General features: G+C 51.6%; 1 protein-coding gene across 11 annotated transcripts in view; it reads right to left on the bottom strand.

Moving 5' to 3' along the window:
• CTBP1 (C-terminal binding protein 1) overlaps positions 1 to 15,961 on the bottom strand; it is a 64,620-nt gene that overhangs the window by 13,346 nt on the left and 35,313 nt on the right. For all 11 annotated transcript variants that reach the window (XM_083738461.1, XM_083738457.1, XM_083738456.1 and 8 more), the window contains one exon: positions 2,412 to 2,556. In XM_083738461.1, the coding sequence (XP_083594587.1) occupies positions 2,412 to 2,556 (145 nt within the window). The remainder of the gene's footprint in view (positions 1 to 2,411; positions 2,557 to 15,961) is intronic.

Raw genomic sequence — 15,961 nt, 5'->3', positions numbered from 1 at the left:
TATTTTAATATTCTGTTGGAAGCCGCCCAGAGTGGCTGGGGAAACCCAGCCAGACGGGCAGGGTATAAATACAGTGGTGCCTCGGGTTAAGTACTTAATTCGTTCCAGAGGTCCGTACTTAACCTGAAACTGTTCTTAACCTGAAGCACCACTTTACCTAATGGGGCCTCCTGCTGCCGCTGCGCCGTCGGAGCACGATTTCTGTTCTCATCCTGAAGCAAAGTTCTTAACCCGAGGTACTATTTCTGGCTTAGCAGAGTCTGTAACCTGAAGTGTATGTATGTAACCTGAAGCGTATGTAACCCGAGGTACCTCTGTAATAAATAAATAAATAATAATAATGCTCTACCGGCCGCAGCCGGCATGACTCATGGTCAGGGTTAATGGGTAGTGCAGCCCAGCAGGAGCTGGGAGGCAAGGCCACAAGTTAACCACCTATACCTTCACTGTCTGCAACAGAGATGACACAAATATGCAATGAAGCTGGGCTACGCTTCACAGCAATGTTACCTCAGCAAAACCTTCCATAAGTTTTTGAGTCATTGTCCGCAGCCAGAGATTTTGGTGGATGTAAGGAGCAAGAGTGTGCTGGGAAGTTCAGGGAAGTTTTAATCTATGATATTTTAGTGTTTTCTGGTTTCTATGGAAGCCGCCCAGAGTGGCTGGGGAAACCCAGCCAGATGGGCGGGGTACAAATAATAAATTATTATTATTATTATTATTATGGGAGGGGGCAGCCTAAGTCGGTGCAAAGCAATGAAATATAAATAGTGGAAGCCCCTTGTGTTCACAGATGTGCTTTTGATCCAGTGCATGCCTCCATTAACAGAAGAAAGGAAGAATATTCCCCCTTTCCTTCTGTAACCTCCAGCTCACATCAAACGCTGAAGACTTGTTCCAGAGTGGGGGGATCCTCCAACAGGATGGAAGGTGCCATGGCAAGGAGGGAAGGGCAAACTGGCAAAAATCCCCCTCCCCTCCCATTAGCGGGTGGCGCTGTGGGTTAAACCACTGAGCCTGGGACTTGCCAATCAGAAGGTCGGCGGTTTGAATCCCCGTGACGGGGTGAGCTCCCATTGCTCGGTCCCGGCTCCTGCCAACCTAGCCGTTCGAAAGCATGTCAAAGTGCAAGTAGATAAATAGGTACCACTCCGGCGGGAAGGTAAACGGCGTTTCTGTGCGCTGCTCTGTTTCGCCAGAAGCGGCTTAGTCATGCTGGCCACATGACCCAGAAGCTGTTTCTGGACAAACGCCGGCTCCCTCGGCCTATAGAGCGAGATGAGCGTGCAACCCCCGAGTCGGTCACGACTGGACCTAATGGTCAGGGGTCCCTTTACCTTTACGTTGGGTCAAAAGTCCTTTGGCTGGGTTGGGATGATATGATATGAGATTGGGGGGCAATTCCCATCTCTTGCGGGGGCGCAATTAGTGCCAGCACCATCTGTTAAGAGTTTGGGTGTAATCTTCGACACCTCCCTTTCCATGGAGCCGCAGATTGCAGCTATAAAAAAGGCGGCATTTTTTCACCTCCGCCAAGCTAAACCGTTTGCTCCTTACCTCTCTCGCCCTGACCTAGCCACTGTTATCTACGTGACGGTCAGACTGGATTATTGTAACTGGCTCTACGTGGGGCTGCCCTTGAGACTGACCCAGAAACTCCAGGGGTGCAGAATGCCGTGGCGAGATTTCTTACAGGGCCCTCGCTGCGAGATCACATCCACCCGGTGCTATACCAGCTGCACTGGCTCCCGGTGGAGTACAGAATCAGGTTTAAGGTGCTGGTTTTAACCTTTAAAGCCCTATACGGCCTAGGACCCTCGTACCTACGGGACCGCCTCTCCTGGTATGTCCCACAGAGGAACTTACAGTCTTCAAACAAAAACATCCTGAAGGTCCCAGGCCACAGAGAGGTTAGGCTGGCCTCAACCAGAGCCAGGGCCTTTTCGGCTGTGGCCCCGATCTGGTGGAACACTCTGTCACAAGAGACTAGGGCCCTGCGGGACTTGACATCTTTCCGCAGGGCCTGCAAGACAGAGCTGTTCCACCAGGCCTTTGGCCAGGGCACAGCCTGACCCCCTCCTTTGGCTATCCTCACAGAACTCTAGCCCAATGGTTGCAATTTATCTGATTTGAACTGATTTTATAATGAAATGATTTTAGAATGTTGTATTATTTTACTGTTGTTAGCTGCCCTGAGCCCGGCTTCGGCTGGGGAGGGCAGGATATAAATAAAAATTTATTTTTATTTATTTATTTTTGTGAGCACCAACTGGAGTACCCTTACTTGAGTTATTCAATTAATTTCAAGAGGACCACACTTAAGTGCAACCTTCAAACACGTCAGCAAAGTTTGAACACCAACCCCCTTGGGTTTCTACATAAAATTTCACAGACGTGAATTCATGACATACCTAAATCGCCAGCAGATTTAATATCAATGTTATCAAAACCACTTCCAATTCTAACGATTATTCGAAGTGCTTTAAACTTCTCCAGGTCTTCACGGGTTAATGTGATAGTGTGGTACATCAGGGCACCCACTGCTTCATTTAGTACCTGGAAAACAAAGGGAAACACAATTCGGTTACGTTCTCAACACGCCCTCCAGAATCCCAATTCCTGGGGTACCCGCCATCGCCTCCAATAGTCTGGTCATCTCTCAAGGGAGAATTTCAAGGTGCGGTTGCAGCAGAATGGGTAGCAAAATGATTGCCTGAGACTTACTGTTCACTTGAGAGACCTGTTCACAAATGCTACTATATTTTGCTAGTTCCCCCTGGGAGGTACACCAGGCAGGAGCATCAATGGCATGTCGCTGCATACACCCACAATAAAATGGCAGCGTGAATGGGCCCTTACTTATTATTCATTGTTAATCACAAGTAAAACCGAAGCGTAAGAGTTTAGCCAACGGCTGAACACTCTCTCAGCCCTGACACTTCAATGGGAAAACCAGGCTGCAACGCAATGTGCTCATACACGTCAGACTAAGCTCCTCTGAATGCAACGGAGCTTACTTCTGAAGAGACAGTGTACAGGATTTACACTTACTTTCTTTGTGCCTTTTTAACCTGGTAAAATAGGGACGTGGATGGCGCTGTGGGTTAAACCACAGAGCCTAGGACTAGCCGATCAGAAGGTCGGCGGTTCGAATCCCTGCGACGTGGTGAGCTCGGTCCCGGCTCCTGCCAACCTAGCAGTTCAAAAGCACGTCAAAGTGCAAGTAGTTAAATAGGTACCGCTCCGGCGGGAAGCATTTCCGTGCGCTGCTCTGGTTCGCCAGAAGCGGCTTATTTATGCTGGCCACATGACCCGGAAGCTGTACGCAGGCTCACTCGGCCAATAAAGCGAGATGAGCGCCGCAACCCCAGAGTCGGTCACGACTGGACCTAATGGTCAGGGGCCCCTTTACCTTTACCTTTAACCTGGCAAAATACCATGGATTAAGATGTTACGTACTTGGTAATCTGACTGCTCTGGACCCAGTGCCCACCAACAGTCTGAGGTGCAGGTTTTGTTTTTAGCATCATGGCAAATCTCAAGACATTTATCAGGTTTCACTGAATAGCGTACCCTAGTTGTTTAAGGCAAGAAAAAAGCCTTTGGGGAAATAAAGCAAAATAGAAAAATAGAGCAAAGCAATGGAAGTGTTTTCTTGTGGAGCTATTAGCACTGTGGAGAACAGTTGTTCCTTTCTGATCCTTTAACTTTTACTAAAAAGCGTAACACAAATAAAACAACTGAAAGGCAGTTCCCATCCCTACCTATCCTTCGAAGTAAAATAACTCTAGAGATAGGTATTATGCAAAGAGCTCCAAAGCGAGCCAAGATTTTATGTTCCAAAACATCATCTGGTGTCAATTTATACAAGAGGCATCTAAGGTCACGAAGAATTTCCCATCAGCTCTCCAATAAGTGGTCGGCTGGCAAGAGTTTCTCTTGCTGTCAATAGTTTCCTTATTTCTCGAAAAGAGTAACAAAAAAACCCCCACAACTCTATAGGGATCAAAACTGCCATAAGCACATCCAATGGCACAACTGGTACCAATTGGGGTTTTGCCATCTCCCATTCCACCTTGTGGAATGCAGATGACACAACCTTGATGGCAGAAAGTGAGGAGGAATTAAAGAACCTTTTAATGAGGGTGAAAGAGGAGAGCGCAAAATATGGTCTGAAGCTCAACATCAAAAAAACGAAGATCATGGCCACTGGTCCCATCACCTCCTGGCAAATAGAAGGGGAAGAAAAGGAGGCAGTGAGAGATTTTACTTTCTTGGGCTCCATGATCACTGCATATGGTGACAGCAGCCACAAAATTAAAAGACGCCTGCTTCTTGGGAGAAAAGCAATGACAAACCTAGATAGCATCTTAAAAAGCAGAGACATCACCTTGTCAACAAAGGTCCGTATAGTTAAAGCTATGGTTTTCCCAGTAGTGATGTATGGAAGTGAAAGCTGGGCCATAAAGAAGGCTGATCACCAAAGAATGGATGCTTTTGAATTATGGTGCTGGGGGAGACTCTTGAGAGTCCCATGGACTGCAAGAAGATCAAACCTCTCCATTCTGAAGTAAATCAGCCCTGAGTGCTCACTGGAAGGACAGATCCTGAAGCTGAGGCTCCAATACTTTGGCACCTCCTGAGAAGAGAAGACTCCCTGGAAAAGACCCTGATGTTGGGAAAGATGGAGGGCACAAGGAGAAGGGGACGACAGAGGACGAGATGGTTGGACAGTGTTCTCAAAGCTACGAACATGAGTTTGACCAAACTGCGGGTGTTAGTGGAAGACAGGAGTGCCTGGCGTGCTCTGGTCCAGGGGGTCATGAAGAGTCGGACATGACTAAACAACAATTCCACCTTGTTCCCATCACACTGTTGCTGCAGCCACTGTGCAGAGACAGAAGAGATGAATAGGATCAGCTGCTAGGCTTAATGCACACCTCTGGCTGCTCTCCATTCTTCAGCATAAGTTCTCCTTTGCCTCTTCTTTTGGCTGCCAACTCTACCTGCACCCAAGAGGCTGAAGAAAGCCTACAGCTTGTTTCAGAAAAACAAAGGAAAGCATAGCATGGGATCTCCCCCAAAATATTAACTCTTTCCCCCCAGGGACTCCTGCCCAGCAGGACGTGCATTAAAGGAGCACTTTACAAATCAATCGTATCTTCTTCACAGGCCTCATTTCTTCACATTTTAGCCCTAAGCTCCCAGATGGCTCACTAAAAGCTCTTGAGATGGCGTACAAAACACATGAAAATAATGTACCATATTAAGGGTAGTGCTTTTGGGGGGGGGGGGTGCCAGTCCTCACATTTTGATAAATTATAAAATGCCTCTCTTCCCTTCCCTACTGAACTTGTGACAAACGTTTAATTAAAATGTGGATAATAAAAATCAAAAATACGAAATAAAACCCGAAATGGTTAACATTTTTTGCACCGTGTTTATTGCTTGAATGATAAAAGAATTAAAAACTGTGAATAGTGCCAAGGGCACCGGTCACAAAAAGGCCACTGCAGGGTGTGTCTTCTGTGAAGGCAAAGCATTGCACAAAATTAGAGCGTTCCTGCTGATTGCCTTCGCCCAATCTCATGTTTACCATGGGAAGTCAGTGCTGTGTCCTGTGTTTGTGACAATCACACAATATTTGTGTGACAAACACACACACACATGGGGAGGGAGATAAGCTGCTATTGTCCACTAACAATAGGCAGCATTCACTGGTCCCAGGTACCAGTACACTGGTACCAGATACCAGGTGGTAAAGGACCCCTGGATGGTTAAGTCCAGTCAAAGGTGACTATGGGGTTGCGGCGTTCATCTTGCTCTACAGGCCGAGGGAGCCGGCGTTTGTCCACAGACAGCTTTCTGGGTCATGTGGCTTCTTTCCACTACTGGCACAACTGAACACTGTGATGTAAGCCAGAGCGCACAGAAACGCTGTTTACCTTCCAGCGACAGCAGTGCCTATTTATCTACTTGCACTGGTGTGCTTTTGAACTGCTAACTGCTAGGTTGGCAGGAGCAGGGACCGAGCAACGGGAGCTCACTCCATCACAGGGATTTGAACCGCCAACTTTCCGCTCGGCAAGCCCAAGAGGCTCAGTGGTTTAGACCACAGTGCCACCCGTGCTCCTAGGGTAATAATGTATGTCAGGGGTTCAGAAGGAGAGACACAGGAGGGGGAGCAAATGGAGAGTGAGGAGGAGGAGTACGAGGGGGGCGCAGGCAGTGACAGTGGCCAGAGTTATTCCACAAGCCTCTCTAGCGAATCGGAGGACTCACAGAAGGGAGCGCCGGTGGCCAGAGCAAGGGAGATTCCAAGGGAGAAACCTCAAGAGGGAGGGGCCAGCGGGGAGTCTCTGAACAGCAGCTGGAGATCAGGGCCAGCGTCTCCACCAGAGCGCAGTGGGGAGGGGGAGTCCCAGGAGTCGGGACCAGTGTCCTCACCACCAGAGGGAGGAGAGGAGTCAGGTTTGGCAACACCCACATCAGGAAGCGGGGAAACGGTCAGAAGGAAAGTCACCGGCTGGGCGCGCGCGCCAAGTTCAAATGTACAGGAGCGCGGCACAGCGGGGAGCCCGGGAAGGGAGCCAGGTCCTAAAGCCCGCCGGAGGGAGGGGCAAGACTCAGGAGGCTCCGCGTCAGAGGAGTCCAGGAAGGAGGGAACCCCAGAGGGCAGAAGGACCCAACGCAGGAAAGAGCAGCGCAAGAGGTGGAGCCAGGCTAGAATCTTAAACTGGTGTGGGTGGAGCAGTGAGTCAGAGGGGACTTAGCCGGTCTAGCGTTAAGACGTGGGCCTGCGCGCCCAGAGCTTGGAAATGGAAACTAAACTTCAATAAAGACTTTTGTATATAATATCCACTGGGCGTTGGTCCTCTGTGAGCTGGGACCTAGCGGCAGTCCTGACAGTAAGTCCCCTCTCCATTTTCACCAATTTTGCAACCTCGTGGAGTGCGGGAAAGCAGCGAGGGGTGAAGATTGGTGCTTCGCGAGCTCACGAAAAACAGGGAAATGACTACCGAAGAGAGGATAGCGAGTTTGCAAAACGCAGTGACGCAGTTGACTGCAGAAATTGCGGCTTCCAGAAAGAAAGAACAGGAAGCAGCTGCTGCCTGCCAGGATCTGCGAACCAGGTTAGAAGTGCTAAGTACACAGAGGCTCCCAGCCACCAGACCAGAAGGGATTGGGCTGGGAAACAGAGGAGGGAGCCTGGTATCTCACTTCAATGGGGACCTGCAGGAGTATCCTAACTTCAGAGCAGATGTGATTTATACATTGCAGCTGCTTGACAAAGACTTTAAAAATGAGGGAGAGAAAGTGGGATTTATTATTTCGCATTTGCGGGGGGAGGCAAAATCGTGGCTGCGCAATCTATGGAGAGACAAGGATCCAGCCCTCCAAAATGCGGCTGCCTTCATTAAAGTGATGGATGCGTGTTTTTTATCTGAGATTGATGTGGATATCGCTAGGAGGGAGATTCACGGACTAAGACAAGGTAAAGCCACTGTGAGGCAATATCATGCACGTTTTTTCGGATTGGTGAATGTACTAGCCTGGGAGAAAGAATCGCCTGCCGTCAGAGACCTGTTCTGGGAGGGGTTGAGCGGAGCTGTGAAAGATGAGATCGCAAGGGGGGGAAGACCCCAAACCACCAAGGAAGTGGTGGAACGGGCACTCTCCATTGGGGTTCGGTTGGAAGGACGCCCTTGGGGCAGGGAGGAAGGGCATTTGGGACGCACGCCAGCGAAAGGACTGCCTCCCTTCCCCAAGGAGGCGGCGCGCGCTCGATCCATGCCTCCGCTGGGAGGGGGAGAGGAGCCGATGGAGATAGGTGGTGCTAAGGCTCACTCCACAGTCGGAGCCCTAACTCCGGGAGCAGTCAAGATGAAGCCTCCTAGAGGAACCAGGAAGTGCTACATCTGCGACAGTGCTCAGCATATGGCAAAAGAGTGTCCCCAGCGGTTTCACAAGCATACTGCAGCCGCAGCGACAGTAACAGACGCAATTCAGCAGAGGGAGTCGCAGCAGGAAAACTCCACTGTCTGGCTGGAGATGGCATCTCTGGGGACCAGCCAGACAAGTCAGTGAAGCAATCCCCAGGGATCTTACAGCCCACCGACCCCCTCCCACCCAAACCAGTAGTGCAGCTCACCGCATCCCTTCAGCTCCCCAATGGGCTACTGGTGGAAATTCCCATCACCGTAGACTCGGGGAGCAATGCAGATTTTATAGACATGCAGTTCCTCCAGCAACATGGCATAGCCCTTCTGCCAGCGGCGGTACCTCTGAAAGTCGTCACAGTGGACGGCAGGGAGCTACTGGGAGGGCAAGTGCTACAGCAGACGCCGCCAATGGTGATGCGCATTGGAAACCACCGTGAGGTCATCAGCTTCAACGTCACCCGCCTGTCAGACACGCCCATAGTGTTGGGAATGAGTTGGCTGGATAGGCACAGCCCAGCATTAGCTTGGTACCAGCGGCAACTGACCTTCGGCTCCTCTTACTGCGCAGAACACTGCATCCTGGCGGACTTGGAAGATGAGGGGCACGAGGATGGACCACAGCTGAACTTGGGCATGTTGCAAGCGGTGCCTAACAAATACAAGGAGTTTTTGGAGGTCTTCTGCGAGAAAGAGGCGGATAAGCTGCCACCCCACAGACCCTACGACTGCAAGATCGACCTCCTGCCCGGGGCGACGCTCCCGACGGGGAAACTGTACTCCATGTCTGAGGATGAATTGCAAGAGCTCAGGGAGTTCATAGATCACAACCTGAAGCGGGGATTCATCCGGGAGTCCAAGGCGGCAGGAGGCAGTCCCGTGTTCTTTGTAAAGAAGCGGGACACGCCCCAAAAGAGGCTGGTCGTTGATTTCCGCTTCTTGAACCTCAAGACCAAGCCCTCAGCATTCCCTATGCCCAAGATCGATGACCTGCTGGCGACGGTGAGGAAGGGTCGCATCTTTACCAAGTTGGATCTGCGCGGAGCGTACAATCTCATTCGCGTACGGGAAGGCGACGAGTGGAAAACAACCATGTTTACGCCGCTGGGCACTTATGAATACAGAGTTATGCCTTTTGGATTAAAAAATGGTTCCCACTGCTTTCAAGCCTTCATGCATCATGTCTTGGCGGGTCTCCTCTACAAGAAGTGCGTCTGCTTCCTGGATGACATCCTAATCTTCTCGGAATCGCCGGAGGCTCACGAGAGAGATGTTAGGGAAGTTCTGCAGAGGCTGCGGGAGCACAGGCTGTACGCCAAGCTGGAGAAGTGCCAGTTCGACAAGACGGAGGTGGATTTCTTGGGCTACAAACTGTCCGACAAGGGACTGGCTATGGACGGTGCCAAGGTACGTGCAGTACTGAATTGGAAGAGCCCACGCAATAGGAAGGAAGTACAGAGGTTTGTCGGTTTTGCCAACTTTTATCGCAAGTTCATCAAGGGTTTCGCCATGCAGACAGCGGCCATCACCGACACCCTCAGTTCCAAGAAGAAGAGGTTCATCTGGACGGAGCAGGCAGAGCAGTCCTTTCAGAAGCTCAAGCAGCTCTTCGCTTCCGAAGAGAACCTACTGCACGTAAATCCCAGCAGGCCCATGAGAGTGGAGACGGACGCCTCAGACAGGGCCGTGGGAGCCGTTCTGTTGCAGCAAGACCACGAGGGGGACTGGAGGCCGTGCGCTTTCTACTCCAGAAAACTCAGCAAAGCGGAGCAGAACTACACCATTTGGGACAGGGAGTTGCTGGCCATACATGCAGCCTTCAAGGCGTGGCGGCACTTCCTCGTCGGAGCCAAGCACACGGTGCAGGTCCGCACAGACCATAAGAACTTGGAGTACTGGCGCACGGCGAGGTTCCTGAACCAGCGACACATCCGCTGGGCGGAGTTCTTTGCAGATTTCGACTTCAGAATTGAGTACATCCCAGGAAACAGCAACGTCTTGGCGGACGCGCTGTCCAGAAAACCGCAGTATCTGGAGGCAGAGGCACCGGCGGCGGCCAAGCACATTTTCACACCACAGGCGTGGGCATGCGCGTCAGCCACGGTGGACCTGGACGCGGTGCGCCGCGCGCTGCGAACAGACTCGTTCGCCCGAGCCAAGATGGAGGAGGTGTGCAGTGGCAAGGCGAGGGGAGACGAATTCCAAGTGCGAGACGGCCTGCTCCTACGCAAGGGAGTCCTCTACGTACCAGGAGACAGCCTCCGCGCGAAGGTCCTGCAACAGCTGCACGACGCGCCCAGCGCGGGGCACTTCGGCAAGGAGAAGACGGTGGACTTAGTAGCCAGAGACTTTTGGTGGCCTAAGATGCGGGGGGATGTCGCGGACTATGTCAATAGGTGCGACACCTGCCAAAGGGCTAAGCCTGTGCACCAGCCGCCGGCGGGCCTGTTGGAACCGCTACAGACACCGTTCGTACCGTGGGAGAGGGTAGCCCTGGACTTTGTCACAGATCTACCCAGCTCAAGGGGCGAGACGGCAGTGCTCGTGGTAGTGGACCTGTTCACCAAGATGGCCCACTTCATTCCGTGCGCGAAGGTGGCCACGGCCGAGCAGACCGCTAAGATGTTCATAGACCACGTGTTCAAGGTGCACGGCCTACCACGGTCTATTTTGTCCGACCGGGGGCGCCAGTTCATCTCCAACTTCTGGCAAAAGCTGATGGGATTCCTGAACGTCAAGGTCAGCCTGGCGTCGGCGAGACACCCGCAAACTAACGGGCAGGCGGAAAGGGTCAACGCCATCATGCAGCAGTACCTGAGATGCTACGCGAACCAGCAGCCATCGACCTGGGTGGACTATCTACCGTTGGCCGAGTTTGCCTACAACAACACGAAGCACGGGTCCACGGGGGTGACCCCATTTTTTGCCAACTACGGGAGGCATCCCAGAACCTTCCCGGGTCTGGACACAGTGCGGGAGGGGGAGCCACAGGGAGCAGAGGAAGTGGCAGCGGAGTTGCAGGAGATCCACGAGCAGCTCAGGAGGCAGTTAGAGTTGGCAAAACAGGCTTACAAAGTGCAGGCAGATCGACACAGGAGGGTTGGGGAGGACATCCAGGTGGGAGACTGGGTCTGGTTGGCAGCACAAGCAGTTCCAGCCAGATCGTTAGCCAAGAAGAAACTAGGGCACAAGCAGCTAGGGCCTTACCAAGTAGAGGCGCAGATCAACCCAGTGGCCTTCCGGTTGACACTCCCGGAGGGTTCCAGAATGCACCCGGTCTTTCATAGATCAGTGCTCACGCCCTACAGAGAGCCCCACAGGTTTCAAGCACCGGGGAAGGCGCCAGACCCGCTCAGAGAAGCGCCCAAAAAAGGGGGGTCGCCGAAAGGGGAGCCACTTAATGAAGCCACTGAGATTTTAGACTCAAGGTGGGGGGAGGACGGGATTGAATATCTTCTCGCCACGGAGGACACCCCGGCCAGCGCCAACAGGTGGGTGCCGGATTACGCAGTGGAAGAGCAGTTGCTCAAGGAAGAATTCCACACACTTTTCCCGCACAAGCCTATGCCGGCGGGCTTTTTCGAGGATTGTTTGTTCACACCCACACTCTCGGCCAGCACTTTCAGGGGTTTCTCGTCAGCTGAGGACTCGGCTCCGGGAGGCAGCTCTCCGGAGGGATCACTTTCAGGTTTTAGCACGGGGGGATCTTATTGGTGGGAGGACCAACCCGAGGTGGGCTGGCGCAGAGACATGCCGAAGGGGCCCTGGGAGGTGGACCCCCATCAAACAACAGGGGGAGGAGGGCTCTTGGGTGATTTGGGGTCGAGCGCAGATTTCGAGCACACCGCGCAGGAGATGGAAGCGGAGGAGGTCGTCGTCGACGAGCCCATGGGGGACTTCCCGGACTTATCTCGATGGTTGCAAGCCTCAGGGGACGAGCTGTATCCTGGAATCACCCCTACAACAATGGAGCACCCGGAACCCGCACCGGAAGAGGGGGAGGGGGGAAGGGGGGGCTTCGAGGGGGGGATGGATGTCAGGGGTTCAGAAGGAGAGACACAGGAGGGGGAGCAAATGGAGAGTGAGGAGGAGGAGTACGAGGGGGGCGCAGGCAGTGACAGTGGCCAGAGTTATTCCACAAGCCTCTCTAGCGAATCGGAGGACTCACAGAAGGGAGCGCCGGTGGCCAGAGCAAGGGAGATTCCAAGGGAGAAACCTCAAGAGGGAGGGGCCAGCGGGGAGTCTCTGAACAGCAGCTGGAGATCAGGGCCAGCGTCTCCACCAGAGCGCAGTGGGGAGGGGGAGTCCCAGGAGTCGGGACCAGTGTCCTCACCACCAGAGGGAGGAGAGGAGTCAGGTTTGGCAACACCCACATCAGGAAGCGGGGAAACGGTCAGAAGGAAAGTCACCGGCTGGGCGCGCGCGCCAAGTTCAAATGTACAGGAGCGCGGCACAGCGGGGAGCCCGGGAAGGGAGCCAGGTCCTAAAGCCCGCCGGAGGGAGGGGCAAGACTCAGGAGGCTCCGCGTCAGAGGAGTCCAGGAAGGAGGGAACCCCAGAGGGCAGAAGGACCCAACGCAGGAAAGAGCAGCGCAAGAGGTGGAGCCAGGCTAGAATCTTAAACTGGTGTGGGTGGAGCAGTGAGTCAGAGGGGACTTAGCCGGTCTAGCGTTAAGACGTGGGCCTGCGCGCCCAGAGCTTGGAAATGGAAACTAAACTTCAATAAAGACTTTTGTATATAATATCCACTGGGCGTTGGTCCTCTGTGAGCTGGGACCTAGCGGCAGTCCTGACAAATGTATTGTCATTAACATATCAAAACTATCACACGCTGTAGCCATGGGTGATCTCGCCCAGAAGCTCCATACAAATATTGGCAGTCTGCCACCTATGGCCTTTGCTATTCCGCCACTCTCAGCAGTCCCAAAGTCTACCACTTCCTGAAAGCAATGGGTTGCAACATTCCAGAGACTTGTAATGAAATCTGACCAAAGCTTTTTTAACATTTTTAAACCCAGCTCCTCTGTAGGCCATGAGTCGCATGTAGGAAAGGGTTGTTGTTGTTTAGTCCTGTCCGACTCTTCGTGACCCCATGGACCAGAGTACGCCAGGCACTCCTGTCTTCCACTGCCTCCCACAGTTTGGTCAAACTCATGCTGGTAGCTTCCAGAACACTGTCCAACCATCTCGTCCTCTGTCGTCCCCTTCTCCTTGTGCCCTCCATCTTTCCCAACATCAGGGTCTTTTCCAGGGAGCCTGCTCTTCTCATGAGGTGGCCAAAGTATTGGAGCCTCAGCTTCAGGATCTGTCCTTCCAGTGAGCACTCAAGGCTGATTTCCTTAAGAATGGAGAGGTTTGATCTTCTTGCAGTCCACGGGACTCTCAAAAGTCTCCTCCAGCACCATAGTTCAAAAGCATCAATTCTTTGGCGATCAGGCGTGTTAGTGGACCTGAAAGTGAGTCTATTGTCTACACCCCAGCATTGCAGGGGGTTGGTCTAGAAGGGATTCCTTCCAACTCTACAATTCTACGACTTTGAAGCAGCATCTCGTCTGAAAGGCCCTGATTCCCTGCACACACACCCCTGCCTGCCCAAATAAAAAAGCTAGATAGGAGAAATAGCGCAGTGCTGAACATTCTCCCTTCACTGAATTAGGAAACTGAATGTGCTTATCTTCAGGAAAAATGAGGTCTGACCTATGGTAACCTTGGATTTAAAGGTCAGTCGCCCATATTGGAGTGGAAACCTTTGAGTGTTTCTGACGAGCTATAATCTGAAGCAAGTTATCCTATGAGATGCTGCCAACATCTCTGGTGAAATCTTCCATCTATTAGAGGAAACAAACCTGACATTTCTCTGAAAAGGTCAGCCATTAGCAGTTTATAGAAATTCCACTAATTTATTTGGTAGGGAACCAATTTATTTATTTATTTTTATGAGACTTCACAGATAGATCCGGATCTATAGTTCAATACTAGTTCAAATTTATTCTGCAGAGACACTAGCCATTTCTGTGTTGGGCTGTTCCAAAAAGCAAATGTTTAGCGTTCTTACAACACATTTTCATATGTTTAAAAAAATGTACACTGTCCCAATAGCCTCTAAGAAACTCTCTGCAAGGCCAGCATTGCTATAAATCGGGATGGGTCTTATTTTCAGCCTGAGGGCAACTGTCTTCCTCAAAGGCAAGCTTCTGGGAGTTGCAGGCTAGTGGTGAGCAGTGCCAAAGGCAAAAAAAGGAACACAGAGGGACCATGCGGCGCTGATATTTGTAGAGTGGGCTATATTCCAGCCACACAGAAGTCATAGGTTTATAAACACAAAACCCCATTTCCATCCTCTATCCTCCATCCAGGCAAGTAAGGTAAAGGTAAAGGGACCCCTGACCATTAAGTCCAGTCGTGGCCGACTCTGGGGTTGCGGCGCTCATCTCACTTTATTGGCCGAGGGAGCTTCCGGGTCATGTGGCCAGCATGAGTAAGCCGCTTCTGGCAAACCAGAGCAGCGCACAGAAACACCGTTTACCTTCCCACTGGAGTGGTACCTATTTATCTACTTGCACTTTGGCATGCTTTCGAACTGCTAGGCGAGAAGGAGCAGGGACCGAGCAACGGGAGTTCACCCCGTCACAGGGATTCAAACTGCCGACCTTCTGATTAGCAAGCCCAGAGGCTCTGTGGTTTAGACCACAGCGCCACCCGCATCCCTTTTATCCAGGCAAGTAACAGGCCCTAATCACAGTTCAGGAATGCATTCTGGGAAAGCAAATGCAGTACAAGAGGGTGCTGAGAGTGGCTGTGGCCTGAGGAGAGTTGAGAGGAATAGAATAGAATAGAATAGAATAGAATAGAATTTATTATTCATACCCCGCCCATCTGACTGGGTTTCCCCAGACACTCTGGGCAGCTTCCAACAAAGCATTAAAATACAGTAGTCTGTTAAACATTAAAAGCTTCCCTAATGAGGGCTGCCTTCAGATGTCTTCTAAAAATCTGGTAGTTGTTTTTCTCTTTGACATCTGATGGGAGGGCGTTCCACAGGGCGGGTGCCACTACCGAGAAGGCCCTCTGCCTGGTTCCCTGTAACCAAGAAGGCCAGGAACTGGTACAGAGGGGTGCATTTGGCCTCTGGTTCCCCGTCCCTGAAATCATTCAAGCACATACATGACTCTTGGAAGACCTAGAGGGATCATCAACAAAGCAGACTTACTGGTTTTGCACTCATAACCCCTAGCTCAGTTTAGAACCCTTCTCCTGTTATTGTTGCAAATGGTTGGAGCAATCGCCAAACCATCCAACCAACCAACTAGGAAAGAAAGCACCTGATACTGGTTTCCCCAGTCTGAAAGGGCATGCCACCAGAGCCCAGATATCTGAGAGTCCTAAATATTTACAGTCGTACCTTGGATCTTGAATGCCTTGGTACTCGGACATTTTGTCTCCCAAGCACCCGGAAGTGACTGTTCCTGTTTGCAAACTATTTTTGGAAGCCGAATGTCCGATTGGAGCTTCCTGCAGCCAACCAGAAGCCGCACTTTGATTTCTGAAGGTTTCGGAAGTCGAACGGACTTCCAGAAAGGATTCCGTTCAACTTCCAAGGTATGCCTGTATTAGTTAAGCTTAAGGTCAGGCTTCCTCAACCTCGGCCCTCCAGATGTTTTGAGACTACAATTCCCATCATCCCTGACCACTGCTCCTGCTAGCTAGGGATCATGGGAGTTGTAGGTCAAAAACATCTGGAGGGCCGAGGTTGAGGAAGCCTGCTTAAGGTTGTTGTTGTTTTTTATCATGTTTGAGATTTGCCAGGATGAACACAGTGCAGGGCTCTGCGCATTATCTGTAAAACAGCTTGCCATTTCAGATTATCCTTTCAGGTGCCGCACAGAATATAGGGAAAATGGTAGTGGTACACGGTGTTCACAATACCGTATTTTTCGCTCTATAGGAAACACTTTTCCCCCTCCAAAAATGAAGGGGAAATGTATGTGCGTCCTATGGAGTGAATGCAGGCTCCTTGGCTTC

This window comes from Podarcis gaigeae (genome assembly GCF_964106915.1).
Source record: "Podarcis gaigeae genome assembly, chromosome: 5".
Taxonomy (NCBI): Eukaryota; Metazoa; Chordata; class Lepidosauria; order Squamata; family Lacertidae; genus Podarcis; species Podarcis gaigeae.
Note: the sequence above shows the minus strand (reverse complement) of the source record. Positions and strands in the feature narration are given on the sequence as shown.